The sequence below is a fragment of the Fusarium musae genome, chromosome 1, assembly GCF_019915245.1.
Source record: "Fusarium musae strain F31 chromosome 1, whole genome shotgun sequence".
NCBI lineage: Eukaryota > Fungi > Ascomycota > Sordariomycetes > Hypocreales > Nectriaceae > Fusarium > Fusarium musae.
In genome coordinates, this window is record NC_058387.1 from 1,813,351 (window position 1) to 1,828,117 (window position 14,767).

Sequence of the window (14,767 nt, forward strand, 5' to 3'; positions counted from 1 at the left end):
TGTAAACTCAATTAATGGGTTTTTTGTTTAGAAGTTGCTCGTCATTGAAGCTGAATAATCTTGATTATTGGAGGTCTCTTTGTGTCGACTCTAGCAAGTCACATTGCTGTAGAGGCAAAGGGCACATTTTCTACTCTATTTGTCAATTTTTGGCCCTTTTCCTGGCTGTACGAACGCCACTTTTAACTTACGGAAGTACACGAGTTGGGGCAATTGAATCCAATTGAATCCAATTCACATGGCAATTAAATCGAATTCCTTGAGTGACTTCATCACGCAATGATAGAGGTAATTCCAATATATGTAGCCTGTCCCTTGTTCTAATCATCCTGGAGAATCCTCCCTGGTCTGGAGGTCCATGTCTCACTCCACTTACCACCCACTAACCTTAGTACATGCCACTCTCAAGTTGCGCTGACGACACCTCAACCTTCAAGCCAACGTGGTCCTGCAAACCACCACCACCGAACTACAACTACACACCTACATTTCAGCTGCAGTACAACCTGGCCTACTCAAGCGCCGCTCCCAGGCGCTACATCAACTTCTTCTGCAGCACATCGATGAGGTGACCACCAGCGATCACGTCAATCAGTTGACGACCGACAACGACGAGCTGTGACCCAACACCTCGGACGCTCTCGTCATTCGACCATGACTGCGCCGGGCAAAGGGTCGCGCTGGGGAGCGTTCCTCTCGTCGGCCTTTGAAGGCGTCGAGAATCGTCTCGACAACTTACTTGACGAAGACCAACAAGCAGCACAAGGATATGAGCAGCAGCAGGGAATGAAAGCCGCGCCCGCGCCCTCGCCATCACCAAGCCCCAAACCGACTGCATCTGGTATGCCTCTATTTTCTCCTCGACCGTGTTCTTATGTGGGCAGACTATCGCATGCTGACTCCTTGTTCTCTATAGCTGCCGCCCCGAAGCCCAACCGTGCCAATGATCGTCTACAAGCCAGGTTGGCCAAGGCTATGGCCTCGCGAACCTCACAATCGTCTCCTCGCAGCTCCATTGATACTTCTCGTAGTTCGGTTGATAAGGAGCGCCCTGCTAGCACTGAACCCGTAGTGATGAGACAAAGCATCGAAGTATCGGAAATCAAGCCAACTGAACCCGCCAACCAAATCGACAAGTCAACCTCCTCTGACAGCCCAGCTTCCGCTCCCCCACCTGAACAACCAGCGACATCTGAAGGAAGCGATAATAAGGAGTTTGGTGAACAAAACCTCAAGCATGATTTTCCCACCCCGATTATCGTTGAGCCGCCTCCTGAGGCCGAACCTCGAAGTGCACCAGAACAAGAAGTTACAGAACAATCCAGCATCCAGCAAAAGCCGAACAGCCCAATATCAGATACCAGGCATCCCGTAGAGGCACCAAAAATCGTAGATGCTCCAGTTGAAGAGTCACAGAAAGACCAGGACGCCACTCAAGCTCACGCGCCTCCTTCAGAAGAGATTCAAGAGTACATTGAGCAAATCGACTCGCTACAAGCCAAATTGCAGTTTCTGTCCAAAAATGCCGCCGATGCAGCTAGGCAGACTGCAAGCTCTGCTGAAGCGGGTAGTGTAGAGCGCAAATTGGCCGAAAAGGATGAGAAGATCGCTCTGCTGATGGAGGAAGGACGAAAGCTTTCAACTTCAGAGCAAAAGTTCCGAACAACGGTTCGCAAGCTGCGCACCCAGATTATAGACAACGAGAAGCAGGCCAATGAACTCAAACAAGGTAAAGAAAAGGCTCTAGCCGAGGTGGAATCTCTGCGTAGTCGAATCAACAACAAGGAAGAGCAAGAGAAGAGAAATGAGGAAGTGCGAAAAGCGAAAGCTACGCTCCAGAAGGAACTCGACGCCCTGAAGAAAGACAAAGCTGTCAAGGAGGAGGCATATCGACGGCTGGAGCAAGAATCTAAAGCCAGGACTGAGCAAATACAAGCCACCCATACTGAGGCATTGAAAAAGGCGCTGGATGTTGAGAAGAACAAACAGCAAGAACTTGACCGTACTATCGCATCACTGCGGTCAGAAAAAGAGGCATTGGTTGAGAAATTGCGCCTGACTGAGGTTGAGTGGCAAGAGAAGTTAGACCGGGCATTAGAACGTGGTCGGAATATTGAAGAAGAGCTGAAGCTTGAGCTGAGAGCGGCCGAGGGCAAACTCGAGGCAATGAGAGTGACGGCCGAGGAGGCTTCTGCAGGATCTGGTGGTGACATCAAGTTGATACGACATATTGAAACCCTCCAATCGCAGTATGCATCAGCCAGCGAGAACTGGCAAGGTATAGAGACCTCACTCCTGACCAAAGCTGCCAGCCTTGAAAAGGAGAGGGACGAAGCGCAACGGCGAGAGTCAGAAATGCGAAAGAAGGCTCGTGACGCGGTAAATTATATGTTCTTGACACCAAAAAAGGGGAAGATGGCTGACATCTTCAACAGGCAACTCGGTATAAGCGACTCGAGGATGAGCTGCAGGACGTTAGTCCAGCTCTCACAGTCGCTCGGCAGGAGCTCGAGACATGTCGTGAAGAGCTTGCTGCCCTCAGAATCCAACACAGGAACTTGGAGACGGCCCTTGAACAGGCACGCAACGAGCTCGAGAAGCAACAGCGAGCGGCGAGCAGGGAGGTTTCGGCCGAGGCCGAACGAAGGCAATGGGCAGACGATGTTGCTATAAGCACACCCCGGTCTCAGAGCAGACCCGATTCCCCATTGCTTTCTGTTGCCCGAACCTTTAGCTCGGACTTCATCGGGCTTCCTGTACCAGCAAGACAGCCTCGTCGAGTGCCCACACCGGGAAGCCAAACCGAAAGCGCCGGCGATGGCTTCTTCTTTGGACGAAGGATGTCCAGTCAACCCCCTCGTCCTAGTGCCTTGTCCACGGCCGGTCATGCGATACCTCCCCCACCCCCTTTCTCGCCCTTTGAGCCACCTACCGAGTCACCACGCGCCGCATCACCGCCACCAGATCGTGATGACGGTCTAGATGACGGTGACCCTTCATCTCCCCGCAACGTTGCGCAAGACATGATTTCGGTCTCGACAGTTGGGGCAGGTCCTTCCGTTCAGCTCGTCGAGAGAATGAGCGCGGCAATTCGACGACTGGAAGCCGAGAAGGTGGCTGCTAAAGAAGAGATGGCTCGTGTATGCAGCCAGCGAGACGAGGCGCGATCTGATATTGTGAACCTAATGACAGAGCTGGAAACACAAAAAACCGCTTCAGCACGGGTAACAGAATTAGAAGCAGAAGTAGAGAATATCAACTCGCGATACCAGACAACATTAGAGATGCTGGGCGAGAAGAGCGAGCTCGTTGAGGAGCTCAAGGCTGATGTTCAGGACGTTAAGGATATGTATCGTGAGTTGGTAGAACGGACCGTGATGAAGTAAGAAAAGGGAAGAGCTTGATTATATTTTACTTGGTTATCTTCTGCCTTGTTTTCATTGCTTTCTCGTGTTTGCATCTTAGACTCGGGAAAAGTCGTGATGTGTTGCACCTTTTCTCTCCCTTCTTCCAGCATGTATTCCTAGCTACCCTGGCAACTCGATACCCTCACGCTCTGCACCTTGTAAGACATATCGGCGTACCTGTTGACAAAGAGACAGAGTTAGATGGGAGTTTATAGAGTGGTGCGAAGAGAAGAGAGCCAAGAACTGCATGTTCTATTGCGTTTTAGAGATATACATACTTCTTTATCTGGTGCCAGATCAAGTGCTAGCTCATCCGCGCTGTTCTTTAGGGTGAAATCAGCGCCTTCTTTGAGCAGGGCAACAGCAGTGTCTCCTGAGGAACAGAGGTTAGTTACTTTTCGACGCCGGTGGCAAAGAGAAGCTCTTTACCATGTCCCTCTGCAATTGCGTGATGGAGGGGGGTGAAACCCTCATTATCAGCAGGATTTAGCGGACTTCTATTTTTGAGAAGCAGAGTCACCATTGGCACAGAACCGACAGCAGCAGCGCGATGTATGGGATACTGCCCCCTGCAATCGCGTACTCGGGTCGACGCGCCGTTGTCGATAAGAACGCGGGCAATATCAAGGTTCTTCTTGGAGGCGACAAAGTGAAGGGCAGTCTATATGGTGAGCTTAGATGCTTCTCGATTCAGACTTAGTGATGGAAGCGTTACCTGTCCAGCAGAGTCTTCGAGGTCCGGTGAGTATATTTGAATTGATAGACGGAGAGTAATACTTACTCTTGAGGTTCACGTCCGCGTCTTTGGACATGATAAATTTGACAACAGCTTCACCCTCCGGAACACTGGCTGAGATCATCAAAGGAGACCACCCGCTTTCGTCCTAGAATGCGTCGGTTATAGTTCTGGAGAAGGGGGGGGGCACTTTCAATGAGAAGTCGTTGCTCACCTGGACATCAGCATCGAAACTGCGTTGGTTGGCTAACAACTGGACGATGTCCAAGTTGTTAGATGAAGCTGCCCAGTGTATTGGATACCGACCATCATTGTCCTTTCGTTGCGACAATTTTGGGTCTGACTGTCCAAGCAATCAATGTCTGAGACATACAGTTCAGCTATGAATATGAATATGAATGCTGACCTTGAGAAGCCCTTCAAAAACAGTTACTATATTTGCAGATTAGTGGTGATCCCAGTCATGGAGTTTGTATAATTCATTAAGCATACCTCGCCCCTCACGAGCAGCGGTATGAAGAGGAAACTTATCGTCCATATCCATACTGCCTACGAAGCGACAGAAGCTGATAAGGAGATTAATGTTGTTACTAAACTCCCGTCGCTTTGGAGGTATCAAACAGGTGCTGCTTGTTAGTGTGACGACTGGCCGTGGGTAGTTGATCTTACGTAGATCCCTGTTAGCGCAGAAGAGAGCTAGCAGGAAGTCAAGTCAAGTATGATAGGTGGAGAGCAAGATACAGTACCTTATCGTCCAGTTTAGGTAGTACGGAGTAGGTACCCGATCCTCTTAGCCACACACCTGTGGCGCTAGTGTGTAGAAAAATCTAGCGCCACACGCGGCTGCCAGCCTTTGCAAGCTTCCATCACAAAAGATATCCCAGTTTATCATAATCATCATCCCCAGCGGCCATCCTAGTGCTTTTGAGTCGCAAACACGAGCGCACATACACCATGGAGACACCAGAAGTTCCTCAAGATGCTCTTCGACTCAATGCTCTTGCCGCCCAAAATGCGAACGTCTCGAGAACAGTCTACGCTCATGCATCCGAGCGATCGACTACAAAGCGCCAGAAGCTAGACGCGTCCGAGGACCCCATCATCAAGAGACGGTTCCACAACGAATACTCAGATGTCGAGACTTTACCGCCATCAATTACTGCGAAGCTTCCAACGAAACAGCCTGGGAAGAAAACGTCTAAGGCTGGCGTGCCTGCTCGCCCAGCAATGAAACTCCTCGAGGGTGCGCCTAGTTCGGACAAGGCATCTGCTCCTGCTGCCAGGGACGAAAGCACACCACAGAACATGAGCCTTACGTCAAGAGGAGTGCAAGGCATTCAGCAGCAGAAACCAGAATGGCACGCGCCATGGAAGTTAATGAGGGTCATCTCTGGTCATCTCGGCTGGGTGCGCAGTCTGGCTGTTGAACCTGGCAACAAATGGTTTGCAAGCGGCGCAGGAGATCGAACTATCAAGATTTGGGACTTGGCCACGGGCTCGCTGAGGCTGACTCTTACTGGACATATCAGTACTGTGCGCGGTCTCGCAGTGTCCCCTCGTCATCCTTACCTCTTCTCTTGTGGCGAAGACAAGATGGTCAAGTGCTGGGATCTCGAGACTAACAAAGTCATTCGTCACTACCACGGACATCTCAGCGGTGTCTATACTCTTGCCCTACATCCAACACTCGATGTTCTGGTCACTGGCGGTCGCGATGGTGTTGCGCGTGTCTGGGATATGCGGACCAGGAGTAACATTCACGTCCTGTCTGGCCACACCCAGACGGTTTCCGATCTTGTTTGTCAAGAGGCTGACCCTCAAGTTATCACCGGATCTTTGGATTCGACAGTCCGACTCTGGGATCTCGCAGCTGGCAAGACCATGGGTGTGCTAACTCATCACAAGAAAGGTGTTCGTGCTCTAGCAACACATCCATCAGAGTTCACATTTGCTAGCGGCAGCACAGGGAGCGTCAAGCAATGGAAGTGCCCTGAAGGTGCTTTTATGCAGAACTTCGAGGGCCATAATGCTATTATTAACACGATGAGTGTAAACGAGCAAAATGTCTTCTTTACAGGAGGTAAGCGATACGATTCGATCTTCCTAGTCACATGTGTCTAATTTGAACTGTAGGCGATAATGGCTCCATGAGCTTTTGGGATTGGAAGACTGGCCATCGATTTCAATCTCTTGATACCACAGCTCAACCCGGTTCTCTTGATGCTGAGGCAGGTATCATGAGCTCAACGTTCGATCGCTCAGGCCTACGTCTGATCTGTGGTGAAGCTGATAAAACAAGTAAGTCTCTCTTGCCTTGGCATGCTTGTCTTTGCCTCGCTAATACATCTATTCCAGTCAAAATCTGGAAGCAAGACGAAACAGCAACAGAAGAATCACACCCCCTCGAATGGAAGCCCACACTGGCCCGACGAAAGTTTTAAAGGAGCGATTAGAGGTAGTAAAAAAAAAAAAAATTCATATTAAGGATGAATTGTCGCAGGACGCCGTTCGGGTTCTATACTACACTACAACTGTTATACACCGATACCCAAAGCCTTAAGGTCTCCGTCATCACGGAGGGCCATCTTCACTTCATCGTCTGCAATAGAAAGACGGAGCTTACTGGATCTCTCTGCGCGCTGAGCTTCAAGGTTAATCAGGCCGGCTGCTACTAATTCGAGCGCCGCTGTGTGAATGTGACCGGGTCTGGTCATTGGGCGCTGACTTCCTATCTGCGTTCCTTTCAGGCCATTATTGAGAACTGCTGCTACCCCTGGAAGCGCTGCTGGAGCTCGAAGGCAGGCACGGTGTATCTCATCGAGGGTATCCCCAAAGGTTGTCTCGGCAAGACCTGTTCTTCGAATTCGCAGCAAAAGAGCTGCCATGACAAGCTTGGACATCAAAGGCAGGCTTCGAAGGTGTTGTTGGATGGGATTAGTGGTTGCCTCGTTGATGGCCTTCTTGATTGTCGCAATCGTAACACGGCCTGAACCTTTGGGCTGCGTTTGACTGTCTCGCTTGCTTGGAGTTGCAGGATCACTAGGAGCATCGGCCTCGGCGAGCTCTACAGCTCGGCGGCATATGTCAAGGGCCCTCCGGGCGTCACCACTGACTGCGGCTACCTTTCGGCTAGCGAACTGTATAGCGTCCGGATCTACGATATTTCCAGGAACTCCTTCTAGTCGTGACTGAATGATCTTCATCAGTTGTTCGTGATTGTAACCAGGGAATGTGATACGTGTTAGACCTGGGTTTTTGGTTAATATTACAGCAATGTGTCAGATTGAGATAATACCTAGTCGACTGCTGATCTTATTGCTGAGGGTTCTTTCAGGAAGGTCCATGGTGTTTGCAACTGCAAGTACAATAAGACGGCTATGTCGCAAAGTGGGCCAGTTGAAGAAGTTGTACATGACGGCCTGATTCTTTGTGACTAGTTGGTCAAGCTCATCCATGAGTACAACGCAGGGAATTCGGCGAGGGCTAGGGTTGCTGAACTCTCGTTCCAGATGATCAAGAGCCTGCGCTGGACTGGCTCTCTCCCCTTTAAGGGCTTCCCAGAGAAGAGTATAGGATTGGTGAGGGTCCGTGATCTTCATACCATTGATCTCCACGAATATGAAATCGTCCAGCTCATCAGAACCTACAGCTTCCTCGAGCCTGGAGACGACCTCGCGGACCGTCGCTGTTTTCCCTGTTCCAGGTGTTCCAGAAATATAAATACAGTTACCTGTGCCATCGGAAATAGCTGCTTCAAGATGAGAATAAACCAAAGAAAATTCTCCTTCCCGACAAGGAAGACTGGTTGGGACCGACGAGACATGCAGGCGAGATCGTGCTATCTGGAAAGGCGAAGATTCAACTTGACTGGGCGACAGTTTGCGCGTGGCCAAAGGCGTAAACTCAAGTCTCTTGCTTGCACTCCTATACGTAATTGTTAATAACCATTGCCATTGAGAGGGGCTTTCATCGCAAACCTTTTGACACGAGAGCCTGGTGTGGCTTGGCTCCTTCGTGAAGTTGGCGTAGCAGCTACCGAGCCCCGTCCTGTTTTGGTTGGTGTCTGCGGGATTTGAGCAGGATGGTAAGTATCATCAGAGGGTGATGGACTCCGAGCCTTTCGACGACGTCGTGTGACTTTTGTACCAGTCTTGACCCTATCCATCAAGGCGAACAAATCATTCTCACCCCCATATATTTCCTCCCATATAAACTCGTCTGTGTATGTGGCAGTGCGTGTATTGCAGCCTCGTCGACAGACAAAGACCTTACCAAAGTCTGGATCATTTCGAAGAACCTTACCCTGGGGGTATCTTGCAAGGAAACCATCTTGAGACATGATCTTAGCTTTGCCGTTGATTGATGCCAGGGGGTTGATATCCCATGATGGAGAGATATAGAGTTCATTCTATAACTTTTGATTAGTCTCCATCGAACAGCGTCAAGGGATTTCCAAAGCTGACTGGGTAGTAATCGGATCGTTTCTTGTCCCTACTTCGGATCTCCTTTTCACTCGAAAACCACATAAAGTTTGCTGCTTTCTCTCCCTCGCCATCGTCTTCAACAAATTCGCAGATTAGGGCGATCCAGGCCTCATTAGAGCCATCAGCTTTGAGCATGACAGTGTCTCCAATTTTGCATTCAAATTGGCCAATCCTTGCCCCGACAATCCTGTCGCCTGTCACCTTTCTTCGTTTTCTATCGTTCTGTGTTCCGTCACCTCGTTCGGTCGTTGTGGTAGAGTTGTAGATCCATTGCCATGATGGTTCTCCATCCGCAAGCTCATCGTCAGACAGATCTTGGGTAACTTTAGACAGTTGGCGCTTTGTATGTTCTTCTGAATTGATGGGGGCCATTATTCTGTCGTTATCCGGAGCCAGGTGCTGCCACAGCGATTCACGCGTCGCAGGAGACGCGACTGAAGTAAGGAACAAATAATTGGTTGCTATGGGCTATGCATATATCGGGGGTGTATAAGTAGCCAGATACTAAGGTACGGAGTATACCTAGGTATGTTGAGCATACGTACCTAGGTAGGTTTAGGTGGGTTAAGTACTACCTAGGTACCTAGTAGGTAGTGGAGAATCTTGATACTGTGCCTTACCTCCATGGTCGCATTATTGCTGCCTTTGCGCAACAAAATCATACCTAAAAAACAGAGTTGAAAGGAATTATAGGGAATTCTAATCTATATCTTACTCTTCCACCTTAATAATACTACTAGAACTAAAGTATTCTTTGAACTTAATAAGTAATAGTATATTCAATTCTAAATAACTTCTTCTTACTCCGGCTGGTCAATACACTATCCTTACTCTTACCTATATCCATTGTACTAACTCAGACACCTCGTGGAATTCAAGAGAAGCTTTAGGCTACGTGAGGTGCATGCCATGCGTCTACTCCTAATTAATAACATTAATTAGACTTAGCCTACTATATATCATTACCTACGACGTGAGGTGGACAAACACCTGTGAGCTGAAAGCTGCGCAAGTGCCATGCAGGATGCAGGATAGCAAACGAGAAAGAGCAACCATGTTTTGCCAATAAGGTGGCAGTATCAGCTTTACGCTCAAACAAATACCTGTAAAACTGTTTGCTTCATCCCGAAGGTACCTCCCTTACCTAAGGCGGTCGCCCGGCTGTGATTCACTGGGCTGTTTCCAATGCACCTCTTCTCCCACCCCTTCCGCCTTCTCAACTCTCTCCAACGCAAGAATTCCCCATCGCTTTCAGTCACCTCAATATCTCCGGCCTGAGTCTCGGATAAAGATAAACATCGTCTGCTTGTCACAAGCTCATTCTTCTCTGTTCTCTCTTGGGTACCGGTGCTACGTGACGTTATGTATCAGGGCAGGGGAGGAGTCCCCTCGGGTAGAGGTGACCTCATGCCTCCAACTTCTCTCTCAAAGGCGCTCAAGTTTGCGTCGACGAAAAATGAGAAGTTGAAGACAGCGAAGAACATTTACCAAGGTAGAGAAGACAAGATCCGGAAAGCCAAGGATGCTGAACACCTTGGCCGCCCACCGCCAGGAAAATATCTAGTACAGGTAAGGATCCTCTCGAATTCACTTCCAAGTTTATTTGACAACATCTGACGAAACTTGAAGGCGAGCCTTGCACTTCCAGGGCAACACTTGCTACCTGTTGCGTTGGATGAACCCGCGGCACTCGACGATATACGCAAAAAGTATCGAGTCTATATCACGCGGGATGTGCCAAATGTTCTCGAAATGCACTGCGATTCTGTCCATCGCCTCCAGAAGGCGTTTGAAGCGGTCAACTGGAGAATTCGGGACATGCGTCTATCTAACGACAGTTCTCCCACGCGCTTTCTTATACAGAGGCCAACTAAAGCGGCCGCCACTGACATGATTCAGTTGAAACTTGGAGCTCGCCCATCATTTCTTTCTAAAACCTCGAATCCTATCACTAAGGTCTCTTCAATGGATGAACATCTGCCAAGACTAGTGTCGGACCTGGCATCCTCGGCGGAAGGCCTCATGGCACTGAATAAGACCATGGGCTTGCGAGTCAGTTTCGGGCACCTTATCATTGCCAAGAGACCGAGAGGTACAGAAGATGAAATCACATTCGACCATTTCACCACACTTATGAACATGTATCCCAGTCGTGGAGGAGCCTCAATGGTAACCAGGTGAGCGAGGCTATATACTCAAATCGTATCACTATATCTGACACGCAATAGGCTTGGAGACGCTCACGAGGCGGAGAAACTCTTGCAGTATATCTCATGCCCAGAGGCAGGCATCTGCAAGAACATAAAGGACATGAGGCGAGGTTGTGAAGTGGTTGTAGTGGCTAACAGTCTGCAAATCAAGACTGAGGCCGACTACAACCCCCAACTTACGCAACTAGCAATGGTCCGCGCTACGAGGCCAGAGACCCGGGCACGTTGGAGTTGGACGACTGCTGCTCCTGACATGTACGTATTATTCGAAGAAGGAAAAATCCCATTGACTCATGTCTTGCTTGCACTTACAGGGAACACGATTGGAACATTCGAATGGATGCTTGGGACAAAGTGGACGTCCCAACAGAGTTTAGAGATCTTGCAAAGAGAATATCGGTTGTCTTCAAGCCAGACGAGGGCACCATTCTCCCTTTGCCAAATGTCGACACAAGTAAACTTGCGATCCCCGATGAACAATTCACTGAAATTCAGGCAAGATCTTGGGCAATCATTCCATTCAAAGAATCCCCCTATGTCCTCAAGATCAACATCACCAAGACTCTAAAGGGATCTCGTACGATTGGGCAGCAAAATAGTACTTGGGGTGTTGAATTATACGCCCCCCACTGGGAGGAAAGTCTGAACTACTCCAGTGGTGGCCGAAAGGACTGGGGGGAGGGGCTCGAGAATATTTGGGAGGAAGGTGGTGATCTCCAGTCGAGGCTCAAATGCTTCTTGCGGACCATTATGGAGGTCCAAGCCCTCCTGAACAGCGTGCATGCTGGTACTGCCTTGTCATAGCAGGTACGCAAAGGTGATGCTGCGCCGCTTGGGGAATCACCGGATGATACCTACTAAACTGGCGTCTGGCTAATCTTAATGGTGCTTAGAATGATGAGAAGTTTTCAATTCTTCCTTTCAGGCCTGTTGATCGCCTTGCCCTTGGCCAGCCATGATCTTTTGTCTCAAAACTGTTAGGGGTCATATTAGCCTTGCTCCTAGTAGAGGCTGCGAGAAAAGCATACCTTCTTCAATCGTTCGTGCATTTGTCTGCTTCCGTTGGACAATAACCTCGAGATCTTTCAGGTTATTTCCCAGCTCCTCAACCTTGCTCTCGTAGAACTTTTCGGCCGACTTGAGTTTCTGTATGGTGGTCAATCAGTGAACAGTTCCGAGCTTGCCAGGATCACAAATACCTTTTCAACCAAGAATCCAGTGCCTACATCCACCAATACAGTATCGGCATCTGTGAGCTCACCACGAACGTAGAGTGAGTTGGTGAGAGGAACCAGTACAGAGTTGGATCCTGGTGGAGCATGTCAGGTGCTATTCAGGAAGCGAGACAGTGCGCTGAGTGGGAAGCGGCTAAGCAGGTGAATTATGTACCTTCGGGAGCGGCAGCGCGGGTTTTCACGCATTGGAGGCAGTCTTTAAACTTGTTCTGGGCGGCATGGAGTTGTGCGAACGACGTCGTCAAGTGCTCGAGCTCTTCATCAAGCTGCTTCTTGACTTGGGCAAGCTGCTGGGGCTCTAGCGTATCGAGGTTGACTATAGCGCCAGTAGAGTCAGCAAATGGATATTCAGAATGAGTTACTGGGTAGCTTTACTGGTTTCTTGTCTTCCAGCCATCTTTTCGGTGTATACTGAAGTAGCGGCGGGCAGGCAGGAGTTGTCGTGAATTACTTCGAGGTGCCTTTGAATGCCCCTCCAAGGTCTCGCTTGAGCAATAAAATGACGTGGGGTTGTTGAATTCTACTAACGGGGGTGCTATAGGCACTGTCGCTGATTGATTTTGCCCGCACACCTCCTTGCTACTAACCTGTAAGGCACCTAATCTAGTAGGTAGCTGCATTATGATCTTAGGCAGGTAGGTACTGAAGTATTTAGTGGCCTTCTCTTCCATTGTTTTACCCTGATGCTTACATTTTAGTTAATTCTTTTCTCTCTTGACTTGTTTGATTTTATCGATCTGTGTTGCTATGAACTGTGCTTTGTTTGATATACATTCGCTTCGAATGTAGTAGTTATGTGATACTAACTCAGGTCCATCCCTTAGAGCTGATTCAATAAATTTGAGATGAATTCTGGCAGAGCGTCAACCTTTACAGTTTCCTTGATCGAAAGTCGTCTGCATTGAACCTCGCAAGTTCCATTCTCTTTGTAAGATCTTCCCATGATAACCAAGACAGGAAACCCTACTATATCGGCATCTTTCATCTTCCAGACAAATGAACGCTGGCGATCATCGAGAACAACGTCCAAGCTATTACGCGAATTGTCGCCCGCGGCAAGCAAGTCGTAAATTCTCAGAGAGTCTTCGGCTAAGTCTGGTGTAGATATGATCGCAACCTCAAACGGTGCAATGGCTCGGGGCCAATTCAGTCCTTGCTCGTCCGCGAGAATCTCTGCAACAGCACCAAAGATTCTCGAAATGCCAACGCCATGGCAGCCCATTTGTAGAGGAATGCGACTCCCTGGGGCCAGTCCCTCTTCCGCAGCTGTCGCCGGAATCCCCGAGCGTGGTAAAGTGACACAGGCATCGAGTGGTACTGAATAGCGAGTTCCAAGTTGGAATGTGTGGCCGCATTCTAAAGCACGATGGATTTTTAATGCGCCATCTTCACATCGAGGGCAGGCATCGCCATCAATGATACGTGCCAAATTCAGCCCGCCACCAGAGGCTGTACTGCCAATTGTTGAATACTCAGATTGGAATCGTTGAAGATCTTTGGGTAACAACGGCAACTGGTCGCGAACCCTTTCAAATGCCGGTACAAGTCTTCCATCAACAACATTGATCACTTTTGTCGTTCCGCTCTCCAATGATACTCCCCAAAGTGGCAACGGATCCTCAATAGTGGCATCCAGCTCAGGGACAGCTGATTTGACAGCATGAAGATTGAGACCACTTTCTGCAGAGGTCCCCGATGGTCGAGGATACCAAGCATTGATCAAGGTTTTTCGGTCCTTAGAGATGCCTCGCCAAACACGGAAGTTGGACGCCGGAGGGCTCTCCGAACTATCATATGCCGGAGAGGGGGGCCGGAGAGCAGCGACTTCGTCGTTAGCCGTATAGCCACAAGAGTCACAATTTACCACGGTATCTTCTCCGACAGAACTCGGCAAGTGATATTCATGGCTCAAGTCACCGCCCATATCACCAGAGCTTGCCTCGGCCACAAGATATGGGAGTTTTAGCTCATCAAAGAAGGCGCGGTATGCTGCAGACACTTGACGATAGGTCTCCACAGCCTCAAGTGTTGTGAGGTCGAAAGTGTAGAGATCCTTCATCAGGAACTCCCGTGAGCGCAGAAGACCGTGGCGAGGGCGACGCTCATCACGGTATTTTCGGGCTGGGAAACGTCAGTAGGTTTAGCATCAATGTTGGAGATATAAATGCGAACTGATCTGGTAAAGTCGGATTGGGAGGTCCTTGTATGAATTGACGATTCCGGCGACAAGCGTGGTGATCTCCTCCTCGTGTGTGGGCGACAATATCAGCGGAGTATCTTTACGATCTTTGAGTCGGAAAAGCTGAATGAGTCAGCCCATACCGCTTCATCAAAACTCTAGGCTCTTACCTCCGGCGCAACAGATTCAAGACGATCACTCTTTCGCCACAGTTCTTCTGATGAAATGGTTGACAGAGATAATCTCGATGCACCTATGGATAACTTTTAATGACATATGCTAAGTTGCTGGAATCGTACTAACCAACTGAGTGCATATGTTTATCGATCAGCTTTTCTATCTTATCCTGAACACGGAGGCCTAGAGGGAGAAGCTGAAAAATACCAGAGTGAGCCTGCTGATGCATTAACACCCAAGTCATGATTTGGCGACTCGGGCTAAGCTACCGACCTGCCGGAGGAAACCACCGCGAACGAGTTTTCCATGGCCAACTGAAATTTGATTAGCTCATAATAG

General features: G+C 49.2%; 7 protein-coding genes across 7 annotated transcripts; 3 read left to right on the forward strand and 4 right to left on the reverse strand.

Annotated features, from left to right (window-relative positions):
- Positions 1–654: 654 nt before the first annotated feature.
- Positions 655–3,386, forward strand: J7337_000557 (uncharacterized protein; the record flags this gene model as incomplete). Its single annotated transcript, XM_044818306.1, has 3 exons — positions 655–841; positions 917–2,379; positions 2,436–3,386. The coding sequence occupies 3 exons, from the start codon at positions 655–657 to the stop codon at positions 3,384–3,386; spliced, it is 2,601 nt and encodes an 866-aa protein (XP_044686008.1).
- A 141-nt stretch (positions 3,387–3,527) lies between these two features.
- On the reverse strand, positions 3,528–4,219 carry J7337_000558 (uncharacterized protein; the record flags this gene model as incomplete). The annotated part of the gene is made up of 3 exons (XM_044818307.1): positions 3,528–3,584; positions 3,686–3,780; positions 4,189–4,219. The coding sequence occupies 3 exons, from the start codon at positions 4,217–4,219 to the stop codon at positions 3,528–3,530; spliced, it is 183 nt and encodes a 60-aa protein (XP_044686009.1).
- An 878-nt stretch (positions 4,220–5,097) lies between these two features.
- On the forward strand, positions 5,098–6,584 carry PRP46 (pre-mRNA-splicing factor prp46; the record flags this gene model as incomplete). The annotated part of the gene is made up of 3 exons (XM_044818308.1): positions 5,098–6,223; positions 6,277–6,441; positions 6,499–6,584. The coding sequence occupies 3 exons, from the start codon at positions 5,098–5,100 to the stop codon at positions 6,582–6,584; spliced, it is 1,377 nt and encodes a 458-aa protein (XP_044686010.1).
- Positions 6,585–6,677: 93 nt separating this feature from the next.
- Positions 6,678–8,999, reverse strand: J7337_000560 (uncharacterized protein; the record flags this gene model as incomplete). Its single annotated transcript, XM_044818309.1, has 4 exons — positions 6,678–7,390; positions 7,439–8,067; positions 8,121–8,551; positions 8,607–8,999. The coding sequence occupies 4 exons, from the start codon at positions 8,997–8,999 to the stop codon at positions 6,678–6,680; spliced, it is 2,166 nt and encodes a 721-aa protein (XP_044686011.1).
- Positions 9,000–10,592: 1,593 nt separating this feature from the next.
- On the forward strand, positions 10,593–11,641 carry J7337_000561 (uncharacterized protein; the record flags this gene model as incomplete). The annotated part of the gene is made up of 3 exons (XM_044818310.1): positions 10,593–10,804; positions 10,856–11,092; positions 11,152–11,641. The coding sequence occupies 3 exons, from the start codon at positions 10,593–10,595 to the stop codon at positions 11,639–11,641; spliced, it is 939 nt and encodes a 312-aa protein (XP_044686012.1).
- A 117-nt stretch (positions 11,642–11,758) lies between these two features.
- Positions 11,759–12,469, reverse strand: J7337_000562 (uncharacterized protein; the record flags this gene model as incomplete). The annotated part of the gene is made up of 5 exons (XM_044818311.1): positions 11,759–11,811; positions 11,866–11,983; positions 12,037–12,146; positions 12,227–12,388; positions 12,448–12,469. The coding sequence occupies 5 exons, from the start codon at positions 12,467–12,469 to the stop codon at positions 11,759–11,761; spliced, it is 465 nt and encodes a 154-aa protein (XP_044686013.1).
- Positions 12,470–12,892: 423 nt separating this feature from the next.
- On the reverse strand, positions 12,893–14,672 carry J7337_000563 (uncharacterized protein; the record flags this gene model as incomplete). Its single annotated transcript, XM_044818312.1, has 4 exons — positions 12,893–14,193; positions 14,245–14,374; positions 14,422–14,504; positions 14,555–14,672. The coding sequence occupies 4 exons, from the start codon at positions 14,670–14,672 to the stop codon at positions 12,893–12,895; spliced, it is 1,632 nt and encodes a 543-aa protein (XP_044686014.1).
- Positions 14,673–14,767: the final 95 nt, after the last annotated feature.